General features: G+C 47.1%; 1 protein-coding gene across 1 annotated transcript; it reads left to right on the forward strand.

Annotated features, from left to right (window-relative positions):
• Positions 1 to 2: 2 nt before the first annotated feature.
• SOX8 (SRY-box 8) lies at positions 3 to 5,631 on the forward strand (the record flags this gene model as incomplete). The annotated part of the gene is made up of 3 exons (XM_025204649.1): positions 3 to 280; positions 3,420 to 3,658; positions 4,806 to 5,631. Coding segments are annotated over 3 exons (1,254 nt in total), but the record flags the coding sequence as incomplete, so codon positions are not given.
• Between the last annotated feature and the right edge of the window lie 10,473 nt (positions 5,632 to 16,104).

The raw sequence follows: 16,104 nt of genomic DNA on the forward strand, positions 1-16,104 counted from the left end.
CGCCCAGCAAGGGCGACCCCTCCGCCGCCGCCGCCGCCGAGGTGGACGAGCGCTTCCCCGCCTGCATCCGGGACGCCGTGTCGCAGGTGCTCAAGGGCTACGACTGGAGCCTGGTGCCCATGCCCGTGCGCGGCAACGGCGCGCTCAAGGCCAAGCCGCACGTCAAGCGGCCCATGAACGCCTTCATGGTGTGGGCGCAGGCGGCCCGCAGGAAGCTGGCCGACCAGTACCCGCATCTGCACAACGCCGAGCTCAGCAAGACGCTGGGCAAGCTCTGGCGGTGAGTGGCTGCCCGCGGCACCCCGGCACTCGCGCCTAGCGGCGTCGGGATGCATCCCCGGGCACCTTGGAAAGGCTGCATTCGGCACCCTGCGCATCGTGCCCGGGCTCCCCTGGGTAGGGGCGTCGGGATGCATCCCTCCGCACCATGGAAAGGTTGTATTCGGCACCCTGTGTATCATGTCCAGGCTCCCCTGGGTAGGGGTGTCAGGCTGCATCCCTGTGCACCCTGGAAAGGTTGCATTTAGCACCCTGTGCATCATGCCCAGGCTCCCCCTTGGTAGGGGTGTCGGGCCGCATCCAGCACCCCTGTGCATTGTGCCCAGGCTCCCCTGGGTAGGGGCATCGGGATGCATCATGCCCGTGCATCATGCCCGGGCTTCTCTTGGTAGGGGCGTCATGCCCGGGCTCCCCTGGGTAGGGGCGTCATGCGGCATCCCCGTGCATGCTGGAAAGGCTGCCCTTAGCACCCCCGTGCGTCGTGCCCGGGCTCCCCTGGGTAGAGGTGTTGGGCTGCATCCCCATACACCCTGGAAGGGCTGCATTTAGCACCCTCACGCGTCATGCCCGGGCTCCCCCTTGGTAGTGGCGTCGGGCTGTATGCCGGCACGCTTATGCATCGTTTCTGGGCTCCCCTGGGTAGGGGCATCAGGCTGCATCCCCATAGACCCTGGAAGGGCTGCCTCTGGCATCCCCGTCAGTCGTGCCCAGGCTCCCCTTGGTAGGGGCGTCAGGCTGCATCCCATTACGCCCGTGCATCATGCCTGGGCTCCCCTTGGCAGCAGCATCAGGCCCCATCCCAGCACCCACCCCCGTGCATCATGCCCGTGCTCCCCATGGCAGGGGTGTCGGGCCCCATCCCAGCACCCCTGTGCATCGGGCCCAGGCCCCATCCCAGCACCCCTGTGCATTGTGCCCGTGCTCCCTCTGGCAGCAGCGTCAGGCTCCAAATCAGCAGCCAAAATGCCCTCCGCTTGGCCCATCTTGGGGGCAAAAAATAGGCTTGGAGTAAACTGAGCTGAATCCACCCCGGAGTAGGACTAGATGGAGCCCCAGGGGTTCATCCCCCTGCGGGGTGCGGTTGGATCCCTCACCTGCCCTGTTTGCCAGGAGTCTGAACCTAGTGGGCATCAAAATGTGGGCTCTGGGCTATGGTTGGAGCAAGCAGGGATGGAGAAGGGGAATGAGAAACCCTTGGGGGGCAAGATGGGATGGAGAAAAGTGCAGGAAGGGGAGCAAGAAACAGCAGGGGAGGGTGGGTGGCTAGCTGCTGTGAGAAGCCGATGCCCCTCGTGCCCAGACTGGGTGTCTGTGCCCGTCTTTACGCAGGCAGCCTTCGAGATGGGGTAGTTGCACCTCCTGAGACCTCAGGAGGGCAAAACTATCTGCAGAGCCCCCTGTTGCAAGGCAGCCAGACCCAACTCGCTCCAAGACCAGAGATGGGACGTAAAGCCCCAGCGGTTCTGTAGCTGGGGGGACCGGGGGTTACATGCGTCCTGCAAACCCGTGAGATTGCTCTGGCTTCTTCTTAGCTTTCAAGTTGGACCCCCTTGGGAAATGGGTTCAGGGGGGCTGCCTTTATTGCACGGCTCTTCCCCCCAAAGAGAACATATTTTGCTTTTTAAGAACTTCAAACCACTAACAAGGAAGCGATGGTCCCGGTGACCGCCCCGCAGTAAAGAACAGCTGCTACATGCCGCACTCGGGTTGCGGGATCAGGCTTAGAAAATCCTTCCCAAACTTCGCTGGAAGTTTTGCTCGAGCAAAGCAGGAAGGAGGGCCTGCTCCTGGGCTCGTTTAAACCCGGGAGGAGGTGACCCTCTTGCTTCTGTTGCAGGCGATGAGAATGGGAGCAGAACGAGACCCCTTGCAGGTTCCTCTCTGGGGCCGAGACTTGTGATGGGAACAGGGGAACCAGGGGCAGGCATGGCCCGTTAAGGGGCAGAGGATGCCCAGGAAAGGGTGCATGGCCGGTGGTTACATTTTTGGGAACACCTGCAAGCATCCAGCAGCTCCAGGCTCCCCCCCTGGGTTTCTCTTTTTACCAGAGCTGATCATAATGAATGAATTGGGTGTTTTATGTGGCTGTCGTAGAGCAGAATTCGTTTCAATCCCGAACTAGATGAGCACTGAAAGAACTGTTAAAATAAAGGAGGTGTAGGATTTTTCTTGGCTCCCGGGGTTATAATTAAATATGATGTGCAGTTTATGAGCCTTCTGTCTGTCTTGCTCCTTTTCCTTCTCCAACTTTTTATGACTGGGTGGGTTCTCGGACTGGGTTTCTACTAGTAGGAAATGTGTTTTTTTTTTTTTGTTTTTTGTTACTTTTACAATGGCTTTTCTTAGCTGTATTTTCCTTGGCTGCTTGAGGGAAAAAGCCTTAAAATGAATGATCTAAATGCCATTTATAGACCACACTTCTCATAAGCTTTTATGTTCTGCTATTTAGTACGTATTTATTCACTCAGCATTTCTTTTCTATTTGCCTACTGTAAATAACTTGTCAAACTATGCCACATTTAGTAGTTTTCTGCTTTCAAGGACTGCCTTTGGCTAGCTGGACTATAAACCGTTTTCTTTAACTATCCACTTTTCTTTTTTTGTTCAAATTAGTCCTTTGAGATTATGAACAAAATTCCCGGTTTGTTTTACATGTTGGTGACCGGTACGCTAAGAGGAGTCCCAGAGAGAAGAGGGAGAAAGTTTAGTTAGATGATTTGAGTCGCTGTTTCTTTGATTAAAACATAGCAAATAAAATTCAAACAAAGCTAGAGACTCATTTATCATGTTGTGAAAATGCAGTTTATAGGTGAAACGCAGCATTAATATTTAAAAGCGGAATATGGAATGGCATTTTAAGAGAAAGAAATGGGCTTTTGCCCTGTGAGCCGTATCCCGTATGGATTCTTTAAACGGTAGCTGATTATTTGCACTTGGTTTCACAAATAAAACAAGTTGTGCCTGTTACAGCCGCAGACTTAGTTCTGCAGTTTAAGTTGGTCGGTTTGTTGGATCAATACTCTGATGCCTGGGAAATAAATGCACCTGAGAACACAAGACAGATGCGTAGGGTTTGCATTTGGAGCAAACGCGGCTGATTTTTAAAACCGTTCCTTTTTCTTTTTCTTTTTAAAATCAAGCTTGTTAAGCGAGAATGAGAAGCGTCCCTTTGTGGAAGAAGCCGAGAGGCTCAGGGTACAGCACAAGAAGGATCACCCGGATTACAAATACCAGCCGCGGAGGAGGAAAAGCGTGAAAGCTGGCCAGAGCGATTCTGATTCGGGAGCTGAACTCAGCCATCACGCGGGGAGCCAGATCTACAAAGCAGACACGGGACTAGGGGGCATGGCTGATTCTCACCACCACGGCGATCACACAGGTGAGGACCGGAGAGGCTTACCGGCTTTCCCCAAAATAACCCAAGAGTTATCGTCGCGGCACAACTGTCGGCTTGCAGGTGAAAGGCGAGGGAAACGCCAGCTGACGTGCTCGGTTCTGCAAACACGTGTGCTTCCCTGTACTCGCGGTAGCACATGAGTGAGTTTGCAAGGTCAAGGCCTTTGCAGGTGGAGGCCCAGGCAGGCACAGTGTGAGCTGGTGACCAGCATGGTCTAAGCCCCCTTGTAGATAAATACCTGCAACCCTAAATCAAACCTCTCCATTTTATTTTTATTTTTAAAGTCTCCCTGATCTATCAGCAGGGTTGAGGGAGAGATGAGAATTTTAATTGAGGAGAAGATAAGGGTTAATTATTCATCTGGGACTTTGAAGGTGCCCCAAGAATGAGCTGGAGAGACTGAGACGGCAACATTCGCCCCAGCTCTTTCGGCGTCTAAAGTGGAGCTTTGAATTGGCAAACTCCCGGTGTTGACAGATTCCAGAAGTATTGCTAATGTCCTGTAGCTTCAGACATGTTTGTTCTCTCTTGCAAACCCTGTCTGCAGGATCTTCACCCCCACCTCCACCCCTTCTCTTTGTTCACAGGAGCAGAATTTTTATATATATATATAAATTTTTATATATATATATATACACACACACACACACACACACACACACACACACACACACACGTGTGTGCGAGAGAATAAGTCCTCACTTAAGGTCTCGTAAAGAAAGGCTGGACCATTTCCATTGAGCTAACATGCACTTGCAGCATCTAGGCGTGGCATTAGGTGTAAATCTCTTTGCCTTTCCAAAGGTTTTGTGCAATAGTCCTACGGCAACTCCAGAAAGGTCTTAAATGAGTCAGTAGTTACCAAGTTTAGCACAAAACTAACCACACTGGGCTAGACGGTCAGCTGGTGGAAATGGATATTGCCGCTGAAGCCGAAGACTTGGCCCGCTGGGCCAAGGAGCTCGAACAATGTCCTCCATCAGTTCTTGTGAAATGCTATTTTGCTTTTTGAGACTGTTTGGGGTTTTTGTTTGTTTTTTACCTATAATTAATTAACCTGCTCTTCCCCCCTCCAAATGGGCATGGGGTACTTTGATTCTAAAAACGGGCTTTCCCTTTTTGTCTTCAGGGCAGACTCACGGACCACCCACCCCGCCTACCACTCCCAAAACGGACCTGCATCACGGGAGCAAGCAAGAGCTGAAACACGAGGGGCGCCGCTTAGCGGAGAGCGGCCGCCAGAACATCGATTTCAGCAACGTGGACATCTCCGAACTGAGCAGCGAGGTCATTAACAACATGGAGACCTTTGACGTCCACGAATTCGACCAGTATTTGCCCTTGAACGGCCACTCCGCCATGCCAGCCGACCACGGGCAGAACTCTTCGGCGGGGTCTTACGGCACGTCGTATTCCCATTCGGCCGCCGGCAGCGGCGGAGCGGCCCAAGTTTGGACTCACAAGAGCCCGTCCTCGGCTTCCCCTCCGTCCAACGAAACCGGGCAGCAGAGGCCGCACATCAAAACGGAGCAGCTCAGCCCCAGTCACTACAGCGACCAGTCCCACGGCTCACCGGCTCACTCCGACTACAGCTCCTACAGCTCACAGGCGTGCGCCACCACGGCGTCCTCCGCCACGGCCGCTGCTTCTTTCTCCAGCTCCCAGTGCGACTATACAGACCTCCAGAGCTCTAACTACTACAACCCCTACCCTGGCTACGCCTCCAGCATTTACCAGTATCCGTATTTCCATTCCTCCCGCCGCCCCTACGCCACGCCGATCCTGAACGGCTTGTCCATCCCTCCTTCTCACAGCCCCAGGGCAAACTGGGACCAGCCTGTCTACACAACCCTGACAAGGCCTTAGAGGATGCTAAGAGTCTTTCAGGTCTTCCCAAAACTATATGCACTAAAATGAAGGAACGAAGAGGAAAATAATAATTAAAAAAAAAAAACCACACACACAACCCTCCCTCCACCCCCAAAACGGAGTGCTATGCCAGTTCCCGAAGTGCCTGCTGAGCCACTAGGAACTCTGTTCATTGCGACTGGATGTCCCCTTGCTTCGAAATCTCCCGACTTCCAAGAGAAGGAAAAAAAAAAAAGAAAAAAAAGACAGAGTTTTATTTTTCTTTATTAATAATAATAATTAATAATAATAATTGCAAAGAAATGGACTGTCTTTGGTTGGTTTTGGTTGTTTTTTTTTTTAATTCCATTTGAATAAATGAAGGACAAAACTGTTTAACTCCTCTGTGAGGACTGGAGCAAACTTTTATTCGTCTGGAAAGCCGATAAGTGCAAAAATGTTGGGGTGGGAGGGGAATAAAAGAAAAGAAGCCGTACAAGACTTTAAGGGTCTATTGCAATGTGAGATACGGACCAACCTTGGAGGCAAGAACTCACTAGGACCAAGAAATAAATATATATATAAATAATAAAAAAAAAAAAAAATCCAGCTATTCCATGTAACAATCTTGTGGGAACATAAGGGTCAATTTAGGACCAACCAGTTAATTGTCTGAGGTGTTTGTCTTTAGTCAGGAGTTCTTCTAAGCAAGGTTTGGCTGTAATTAACATTTTTTTTTTTTTTTTTTTTTTTTGGAAGCTTAAAAGTGGTTTTTATGGTTTTTGTGTAATTAAATTTTTTTTTTTTTTTCTTTTTTTTGGAAGCTTAAAAGTGGTTTTTATGTCTTTTTTTTTTTTTTTTTAAATCTGTTAAATATGTATTTATGTTCCGTATTATTTTGTCTTTTTAATGAAGTAATTTTTGTGCGAAAAGTAGAATTAAAAAAAAAAAAATTAAAAGGTGGGGCAGGGGAAAGCATAAAAAAATAGTGGAGAAGATACAATAAAATGGTGTTTGAATAATATAGGGTTGGGGGGAGGTTAAATTTTTTTTGTTGAACTACTGCAGCAGTTGGGTTTTGAGAGAAGGGCCGAAGGATCCCGTAGGGTCACACAACCGGTCCCGAACGCAAAGCCGAGACACCAATCTGAAACAACAACAGGAAGGGCCTGCTGCAAAAGTTACTAATTAAATTCAGTGGCTAAATAATTGGAAAAAGGAGCAGGGCAGCGGGGCTTTTCCTCGACCAACTGCTTTCAAGATGTTTCAATTGGATTGGAAGGCATCGTGGAATTTTTGTACACTTATTTTTCACAACCAGAATTGGGTGTTAGCCATTTTCAAGAGAAATTATGGATTGAGTTCCGCTTTCGTTTTGGCTTTTAGGGTTCAGAGATTGCCCACCAAGCTGTGAAACTAAAAACTTCCTCCACTAATTTTTTTTTTTTATTTTTTTTATTTTTTTATTTTATTTTTTTTTAGGTACTTAGTTTTAGACTAATATTTCACTGATATATTTCTACTTCTTCCATTGTATGCTGAGCATATAATAACCATCTATTTTATGGTAACTTGTGCCTTTAAAACTTTGTAAATCTTAAACACGTTTCAGAGGTTATCTTTTTACCTTTTTCTACATTTTTCCTACTCTTTTTTCTAAAAGTATTTTTTTGCATATTTCCTTTTGGGGGGACACGGGGGCGGGGGAAAATACAGAAAACTCATTTTTATGCAATCTATTTTTCTGTATAAAGTTTGAGAGATTTCAGCTGTTACTTATCTGTTCTGTTCACTAGCTTCTGACTAAGCAATGCTAACTTTTGTACAGATCAATTTGGTAAAATTAAAAAAAAAATGCTTTTTATCAACCACGCGTGGTGTTTTTCATTCTCTTGGACAAATCCCCTGCACTGCAAAATAATTCGCAAAACAGCAGAAAAGGAGCCAGCCTAGTTGTTGCTAAAGTGAAAATAAGTGATCAGGAGTGGATTTTTTTTTTTTTTTTTTTTTAATACCTTTTTTCCTCCTACCTTCCCCAACAGTTCAGTGGCACGGATCTGCGTCTGTAATCTTTTTCTCACTCGAGTAGCCCTTTCTCCTGTAAATCCATCCTGGGGACTTTCTTGGGACTACTCCCCTGAGTCAGGGTTTTCCAGGTCAAGTTGCCTGGTTTTAAACCGAGTTCATTTTGTTCTGAACAGCACGTAGGAATTTGACAGCAACAGATTCTCTTTTCTGGTTGGTAAGTTCTTGTAAATACCTCTTAATTATGATAGCAACAAAATTATAAGTTGCCTATAGTGGGTTGTTTTTTTAAATACAGTTATTTAAAATAGTTACATTTTTTGTCTCTCTTTTTTTTTAAAGCTCAAGTTTTCAATTGGGTTGTATCCACTGAGAGCGGTGCAAGATATTTTTTTTTTTTTTTTTTTCAGGCTGGAGCCTAAGTGGGAAAAGGGTTTTTGGAAAGGGTTTGCAAAGCTCACAAAAGCTTCTGTCTGAGTGTCATGGAAATATGCTATAGACTTGGTCGCAGTGCAACAGGGTGGAAAATATTTTAACGCAGGAAAATAAATGTGATGACAATTAATGAAGCTAGAGGATATTAACAAAGTCTGAACAACAGAGTCCCCAAGTGAATTTGCTGTTTGCAGTGTCTGCCAGCAACTATCTTGCCAGAGTGTCTGTAACTGGACACCATTTTCTCTGCGCTCATTTACAAAACTGCTGGCAAAATGACTTTATTACACTGGAAGCCAAAGATTTTCAGCAGTATTAGGAGACTTTTTTTTTTCTCCTTCTTCTCTTGCCCTGTTTACGACACAAGTTTCAAGTAATACTCTAGCTAATGTTCGCCCTGGGCAGGGCTGGACACAGGCATGGGTGGCAGTCCAGGTCCGGACAAAAAGGGGACCTGAAAATGGTGAATTATTATGATGATGATGATGCCTGGCAAAGAGGGGTCTGATACTAAAAGCTCACCCAGGGCTGCTAGGTACGGTGCTGGCCCGGGGGAAGCGGAGGAAAAGAGGTGCATTTAGGTAGAGGTGGTTCTGAGAGATGGAGCAGTCCTGCCATCCTATACATACACCAACATGGGATTAAATCACCGTCCAATATAGTTCCCTGCATTCATCTATCCAGAGGCTTTTCAAAGCTGTCCATTCAAACCCCTCGTGCCCACCGTCGCGACAAGCCACTCGTAACCCAAAAATGGGGGCACTCATAAGACTATCATAGTTGTGCATAGTAGCTAAAGTCCCAAGGCCTCTTGTATTAAAGGCTATGGGAAAGCACTCTTTTTTTTTATTTAAGTGTCAGCAGAATAAAACGCTACACCTCGGAGAGACTTCTGAAATAGCTGTAGGCGGTGTGGGCGTGATGATTAATTTAAATGGTGTTATGATGATTTATCTCAACGGTTCCAGCTGAGGATCTGGACCATAGGCTCCAAATGACTCGGCTGTGAAACTTGAACGCCGCCGAAATGCATTACACCATCCTTTCCCATGTAAACATCTCGACACGATCCAAGCCTTCGCTTCTAGCCAAGACCTGAAGACAGCTTTATTAGGTAAATCGTTCTAACAAGGGCCCAAACCCTGCCAGGTGGGGAGTGCCTTGAACTGCCCTTGATGTCAAGGGTAGCTGGAGCTCATCTCCTGCTTCCAGGATTATTTGGGCATCCGAGCTGGGCTCCGACTCTGCCAATAGCTCCCTAGGCTGCTGGAAAAAGTGGATTTACTCATCTGAACAAAATAATGCCTACCCTCTACAGCTGGTTTCTATCGGAGACACTGGATCACATGGCATCCAGAGGTTCGTGATCATTGGGGAGTAGACTAGAAAGCAGGACTAGATCATGCACTCAAGTTTTGCCCTTCTCCGAGTTTATATTTTCACGTCCTTAAAGCCAGGCTGTGACTTTCTAGCATTGAACAATCTGCCTAAAAAACTCCCTGCCGGGACACGGTTTGAGTCAAAGCTCCTTGGTTTCAACAAAATGCTATGTTGTGCTTCTTGTAGGCTTGCAATCATCCTTGTCCGGTCTAGAGGGGCCCGCGGCAGCTCCTCTAGGTCTGCAAGACCTGGAGCCACGGAGGCAGCACAATACGAGGACTGTAGAGTGAGGCTGTACCTGGCCTGAGCCCGAGGACGGGAGCCCAGTCCTTTTTCAGGTAAATACACGGGCCACATGAGTCTTTTTGGTTTCATGGGAGCTGTATCAGAGATGATTTTGGCCCATGGCCTGTAGGTAGACAGTTCTGCTTATGTATGAATTAGCTCCCAAGGGATATTTTCAGTAACACTGCTGCCTCCAAATTATTGGTATGAGATGAACCACGCAGCAGATTCCTCGAGAAGGAAACTGTCACCATGATCTCAAGCCGGTGTCCGAGCTCTGCACGTTGCCTACTCGGGGCGTATATGGGGGGCAAGCCCTGGTGCAGTGTCCTCCTCGACCCCTGTGATTCCTGCTCCACCCAAAGTTGAAAGCCAAGTGCCTAGCAGTGACAGCCCCAGCATTTCCATTCAGACTTCATGGCTGATTAAAATCTACCCGATTCCTTCTAAACTCTTCCTTTCACCGGAGCGAACGACCCGCTCTCCTTTTTAACGCGCTCGGTGTCCCGCTAATCAAGCTAACCTTTCTTCTGCAATTCTGCTCTCTGTTCACTGCTTGAGGCAATGCAGCTCCTCTCTCACAGCCTTGCAAACTGGTTTAAACTCATTTTAATGAAGTGCCATTTGTTTTTTGCATCCATCTTACAATGCATAATATAGCCCGAGGCCCCGAGCCTTTTAGGAAAGCTCCTAGTTTTATTTCTACCTGGAGAAAAATGTGTGTTGTGTTGTTTATGAGGATGCATCTCACCGTCTGCAGCCCGCTTTTCAAAATCCTAGATCTGCCCATGTATGCTTCCTCTCAACTAATGGGTGATCAATGTATCGGGAGTGGAGGACCGGCTGCGCTGGCATAGATTGAATCTTACTGCATTCAAAAGAGGGGCCATTATGAAATGCTGGCTGGCGGCAGCTTTGATTGCATACTAGGAAGTGCCATCATCTAAAGAGCCAGATGTAGGTGGTCACTCCAAACTGTTTGGATGACTTGAGGGTGAGCATGGGGAAACTATCCTCAGGTCCCGAAATAACATCGGATTCCCTGTTTTTATCTTCTATCAAACCAGCGGAGCCAGGAAAAATGCCACCACGTTGTAGTTCCCCATAAATATTCATTTATATTTGTAAAGGAGTTTGTTTTTCTGTTTTCCAGTGCCCCTAAAGGAACAAGGACACCCCAAAACAAATGGAAAAATTGAGCTCTTCATCTCACTGGCCGTTGCAGGCAGAAAATTGTGCATTTTCACTTGTGAATATTCTCACCAGAAGTTAGTGCTGTGCCAGTACCTTGTGATTGCTTATGCAAGTCACATGAAACACATAGGGCTAAGTTTATGGGGCTAACCCTGCATATTTACATCACATTTTTTCATGGCCAGACGCTTAATTAGGGGATGGTCATTATAAATTTATCCAAAAAAAAAAATAAATTTCAAGGAAATTGTAAAATAGATGTTCATCAAGCTGCCAAGTGTGTTAAAACCATAGAATCAATTATGCTTATTGAATGTTATTATCTAGTATATGGAAATTAAAATTCAAAAGCACCAGCTGTTTATTCTCTGTAACTGGATTTACACTCAGAGATAAGAGTATGCAAATTTTGTGTTCCCAGAAAAGATCGGCGGATGCATGTTTCGACAGGCGTGCAAACACATATATATTACAGACCTATACTTTTTCTAAAGAAAAATTCCTTTTGCATGTACATATAAACTCAAGAATGAGAAGTGATCTACTGTGAGTCAGTACTTCAGCTCACGTCTATGAGACTATTGTTCATTTTAGGCTAAATTGCGAGGGCTGCTGTATTGTGTAAATACAGGAATGTCTCTATACAAGCCACCAAAATCAGGTGAGGTCTGAGATCAGCTTTTGACCTCTGCGAACAAAGATAAAAGGCTTTTTGATCTATTTGAAAGAAAACGCAAATAATAAGAGTTCCTCATTTTTTTGGCCTTGTGAATAATGAGTATTTGCTATTTATCAGAGTTGGACAGAATGTACCATTAAGTAAGAAAGAGGAAATTAGTTTTATAGACCGTATCCACTTTTCTTCTAGAGGAAAAAAAAGTCCCTTCCAGTCCTTTCTACTGTCATTTTTCTTGGAATGATATCAAGCTTTCATTACACATTTTTCACAGTTAGGTATTAAGTTTATGCTGAAGAGAGAGAGAAGGTGTCGAATCCGATTTCTACGACAGCATCCACTTTTTTTAATAAACTTCCAATTTTAATTTTTTTTTTAAAAGCAATATCTAAGCAGGATGCGTGGATTTTTCAAAGCAACCTGCAAGAGGTATGCAACCCTCCTTCCAAGATTTCCCTCCTCTCTGCCCTGGGATGATCTCCTGGGTCTGGAAAGTGGGCCCAAGCCAAAAGGGGGAAGCGAGTGCTCTGCAGGAGAGCATTTCTCACACGCTGGAATCTGATGTAGAAAAGTTCCCTGAAAAAATCAGGGGAGTGGATGAACTCTTGTAACTCAAGTGGGATTTTATGGTTTCTCCCTCCTTGATTTATTGCACCAAGTGTGTGGGACACTGCTTCTCTGGAGCGTAGAGGCAACGGGCGCTTGTTAAAATCCAAGTGAGATTTTTTTTTTTCCCCTGGCTTTTTTGAGGCATGAAACTGGTAAGGAGCCCTGGCCTGTCTGTGTGGCTCATGCATCTGCCCGTGTGTGCATGCACACTCGCACCTTCACGTTTTGCATTGCTTTGCTTACTTCTGAGTCTTCTACCTTTTGCCCTAGGTAGAGGGGGAGAAGCACTGGTGGGCTGTACAGGCTAACAGATCTTACTAGGTTAGGCTGAATAGGAAACTCTGGGAAGCGGCCAGGTTCACAAAGCAGGCTCCTTACACTTCTTCTCCAACCACTGGTGTATTCCAGAGAGCCAGCCAAATAAATCTCAAGGGAAGACATATGGGAAGCTCATATATTCATGGACATATGGGTATATGCCCCATGTATGCACATATGGGAAGACCTTGTACTCATGGACATATGGGTACATGCCCCATATATGCACATCTGGGAAGACCGTATACTCATGGACATATGGGTCTATGCCCCATATATGCACATCTGGGTCTATGCCCCATATATGCACATCTGGGAAGACCGTATACTCATGGACATATGGGTCTATGCCCCATATATGCACATCTGGGAAGACCGTATACTCATGGACATATGGGTCTATGCCCCATATATGCACATATGGGAAGACCATATACTCAAGGTTGCCAGGGAGGGGCTTAAAGGCAGATGGATGAGGCCTGATGGCACCGATTAGATGGCTAAGTAAAAGTAAGACCTCCCCTAAATGCTGAACAGCCCCTAAATTGCTTTGTTCATGGGTCACCTCTGGAACAGCGTTTCCCCTCTTAAAGCAATATGTGTCTGTGCTCAAAATATATTCCTGGGTTCTAATGCAGGTTGCACAAAGGAATAAAAAGAAGGTGGAGAACAGGGGAAAAAGCCCCCCCCTCAGGGTTTTTTGGGGGAGGAGGGGAGGGTTGGGGTTTTTTTGTTTTGTTCTGGGGTTTTTTTGGTGGGGGTTGCTTTTTTTTTTTGCAAATGCTGTATGTTAAAAGCTCCTTGGCTTTGCATTCCCCACAAATTACAGCAAAAAAAAGAAAGAAAAAAAAAGAAAGAAAGATAAGGGAGTGACCTGCAGCAGACACATTATTTGAGAAACTGGCAGGACAACAAAGGCTGTTTTCACTCCAAAGCAGGCTTGGCAATGACAGCCAAAGGCCGGGCAATTCAAGAGTAGGTAGGGCAGAGCTAATTCATAGCCAGGCAAGCGAGGCCTGGTCCTGAAAGATTGTGTGGTAGGGATAAAACCAAGCAGGGCCGTGCAAACATTTTGCCCCTAATTTTCTGTGGATTGTTGAAACCTCCAGGACATTCGCGCACCCCATGGGATGTTAAAGGCAACTAGAAACCAAGGGCTTGGGAGTCTTACCTTCCCACAGGGTTTTGCATCAAGAGCTCACCCAGGGTGCATGGGCTCCTGTAGCAGCCCATACTCTGGGCAGGTGTCGGGGCTCCCAGGGGCTGGCAAGGAAGAGTTGCTGGAGGAGACGGGATGTAGCTGGACTCTCCCTGAGCTCTGCTTTTGAATTGCAGCCAGCGATCCAACCACTGAGGTCAATGATCTTCTCCCCCATCTGTACAGTGTAAGGAAGAGGAGACTCGAGCTTTTCCAAGTGCCGTACTCTGGACCTGACTAGGTGAGGAGGGGAGTTGCCTGCAGCTCTGAAGGAGACTGTATCTCTCTGCTTCTCTCCCGCTGAGCCACATCTTCAAACTCTTCTGCATAGCCTCAAAGACTAAAATCTTCCTTTTGGGGGAAAGAAAACCCCACGAGATTCTCATGCGACCATCTGATTCTGGGAGATTTAATGAAAAAAGCCAAATATCTGGAGATGAGAGAGAGCGATGCCAGCACAGATCTGTTAGGAGCACGTCGCTGGTTATCCAGCAGCATTTCTACTGAGAAGGCAAGAAAACAATTGATCTGAAAGGAGAAGGCAACAGCATAGGATAACTTCCATCCTCACATATGTCCTGGGCATCCACTGACCTTCAAAACCATGCCCCAACTTGTTTCTGCAGTCCCAAGTATCTTGTCCCATGGTAAGATATATGAATAGCTGGCTTTTCAATTGGCTTTGCACTGAAAGCACAATTTAAGGCATGCATTAATCTCATGATAGGGTGCCAACAGTGCTTTAAAAGTCATTGCAGCAGGGGATGGCTCATGCCAGTATGAAACTGGATCTGCAACAAGGGACTGCACGTTCCTCAGAGAGAGGATGTTTGAGAGCACGTTGGACTTAATGGCTTCTGCTAGGCAAGAGGGCAGTTTTTCTTATCTTCCTAAGTAGAAGGATGTTTTGGAAACAGGTGCCACAATAGAGTTCAGTCTCTGGAGACTGCATTGGCCAGGTAAGGTGCTACACAATAGATTTGAATATTGAATATGCAAAGGGACGATGAGCTCAAGAGAAGACCGTACGTGGAGGAAGCGGAGCTTCTGACTGTGATAAAATAAAGAGGTTAGCCCAAAACCCCAAAAACTTGGTCCTGTGAGATGCAAAGTGTCTTCTACTCTGCTCATCCGGCCTGGTGCAAAGAGGTTCCTCGAGGCTTAGGGGAGTTGCTGAACGGTCTTCTCCACCGCTCAGACCTCCCGCCACTGTTTGCACCTGTGCAAAGGAACTGCCAAATGCCACCAGGGTTTGGGAGTTTATTTGCAAGCTGGACACAAAGGGCATCCTCAAGCCCTTGCGAGCCATACCCCGTGCTCCTCGCATGTCAGTAAAAGCAATTCAAGCTCAAAATGGGGTAGCACTTTGCACCTACTTTTGGTGTCATCCTTCTTCCAACGTTAGCACATCATCTGCAGAGCCCATCACCCCAGCACTTAATTCATGGGTGCGAGTTGAGCCTCACAGCACCTCTCTGATCTAGGGAGAAGATATATATTTATTCCTATTTGGGGAAACTGAGCCCTGATACTCTGCTACCTTGCCTCGGGCGTCATGGATTACCCTGAGGCCAACTGTGAGCTGAATGGGTGCAAGATGCCCCTGGATCAGTCTGGTGAAGTTTTAAGACTGTTTTGCACTTGCTTGCAAAGAGGCCATGTGCGAGCATCATGTGCGAGCATCACGGCTCTGTAGCCACTGAAGGGAGTGACTTGGTGAGTAGCACATCTGGCTATGTTGGACTCCCCAACTTGAACAACCAGGTGCTAATTTACACCTGGGGCAGCTGCCTTCACCGTCAGTCCAAAGGGAAGCTCAAAGTCCTGCCTCCAAAGCCTTGGCAAGACACCTTGCATCATGCACTGGAACAGGTTCCCCAGAGAGGTGGTGCAGTCTCCATCCTTGGAGGTTTTTAAGGCCTAGGTGAGCAAAGCCTTGGCTGGGATGATGTAGTTGGGGCTGGTCCTGCTTGGAGCAGGCGGTTGGACTAGATGTGACCCCTTGAGGTCCCTTCCAACCTGAATTTTCTATCATTCATGTATTCGCTTTGCGGGGTCTAAGTGATCCCTGAAAGCTGGGGGGAACCAGGCCTGGAGAAGTAAATTTGCTTTCCCAGTGAGTCTATGACAGAGCTGAAAGTCAGATCCAGGAGTCCAAAATCCCTATGGGAGATCTAGGGCTTAGTACAAACTTGTGTCTCTCTCTTTCAGTCTTGCCTAAAGAGCAGTCCCTCCATACCTGCCAAAGCAGGGGTTTCATAGCAGCAGTGGAGCCGCTCAGCGACACACTGTGATGGGACCTAGCGACCCAATCTCTTCAACTACACTTCTCATGCATGTCAGGGGAGGAAAACAAACACAAACCTTTGCATTTCCAGGGATGACTGTCCCTCCTCTGCTTCATTCAGCCCTACTCCAATAAGTGGTGCGGTGGGAAGCTGGGCCGGAGCGTTTCCACCC

The sequence above is a fragment of the Alligator sinensis genome, unplaced genomic scaffold, assembly GCF_000455745.1.
Source record: "Alligator sinensis unplaced genomic scaffold, ASM45574v1 scaffold1283_1, whole genome shotgun sequence".
Taxonomy (NCBI): Eukaryota; Metazoa; Chordata; order Crocodylia; family Alligatoridae; genus Alligator; species Alligator sinensis.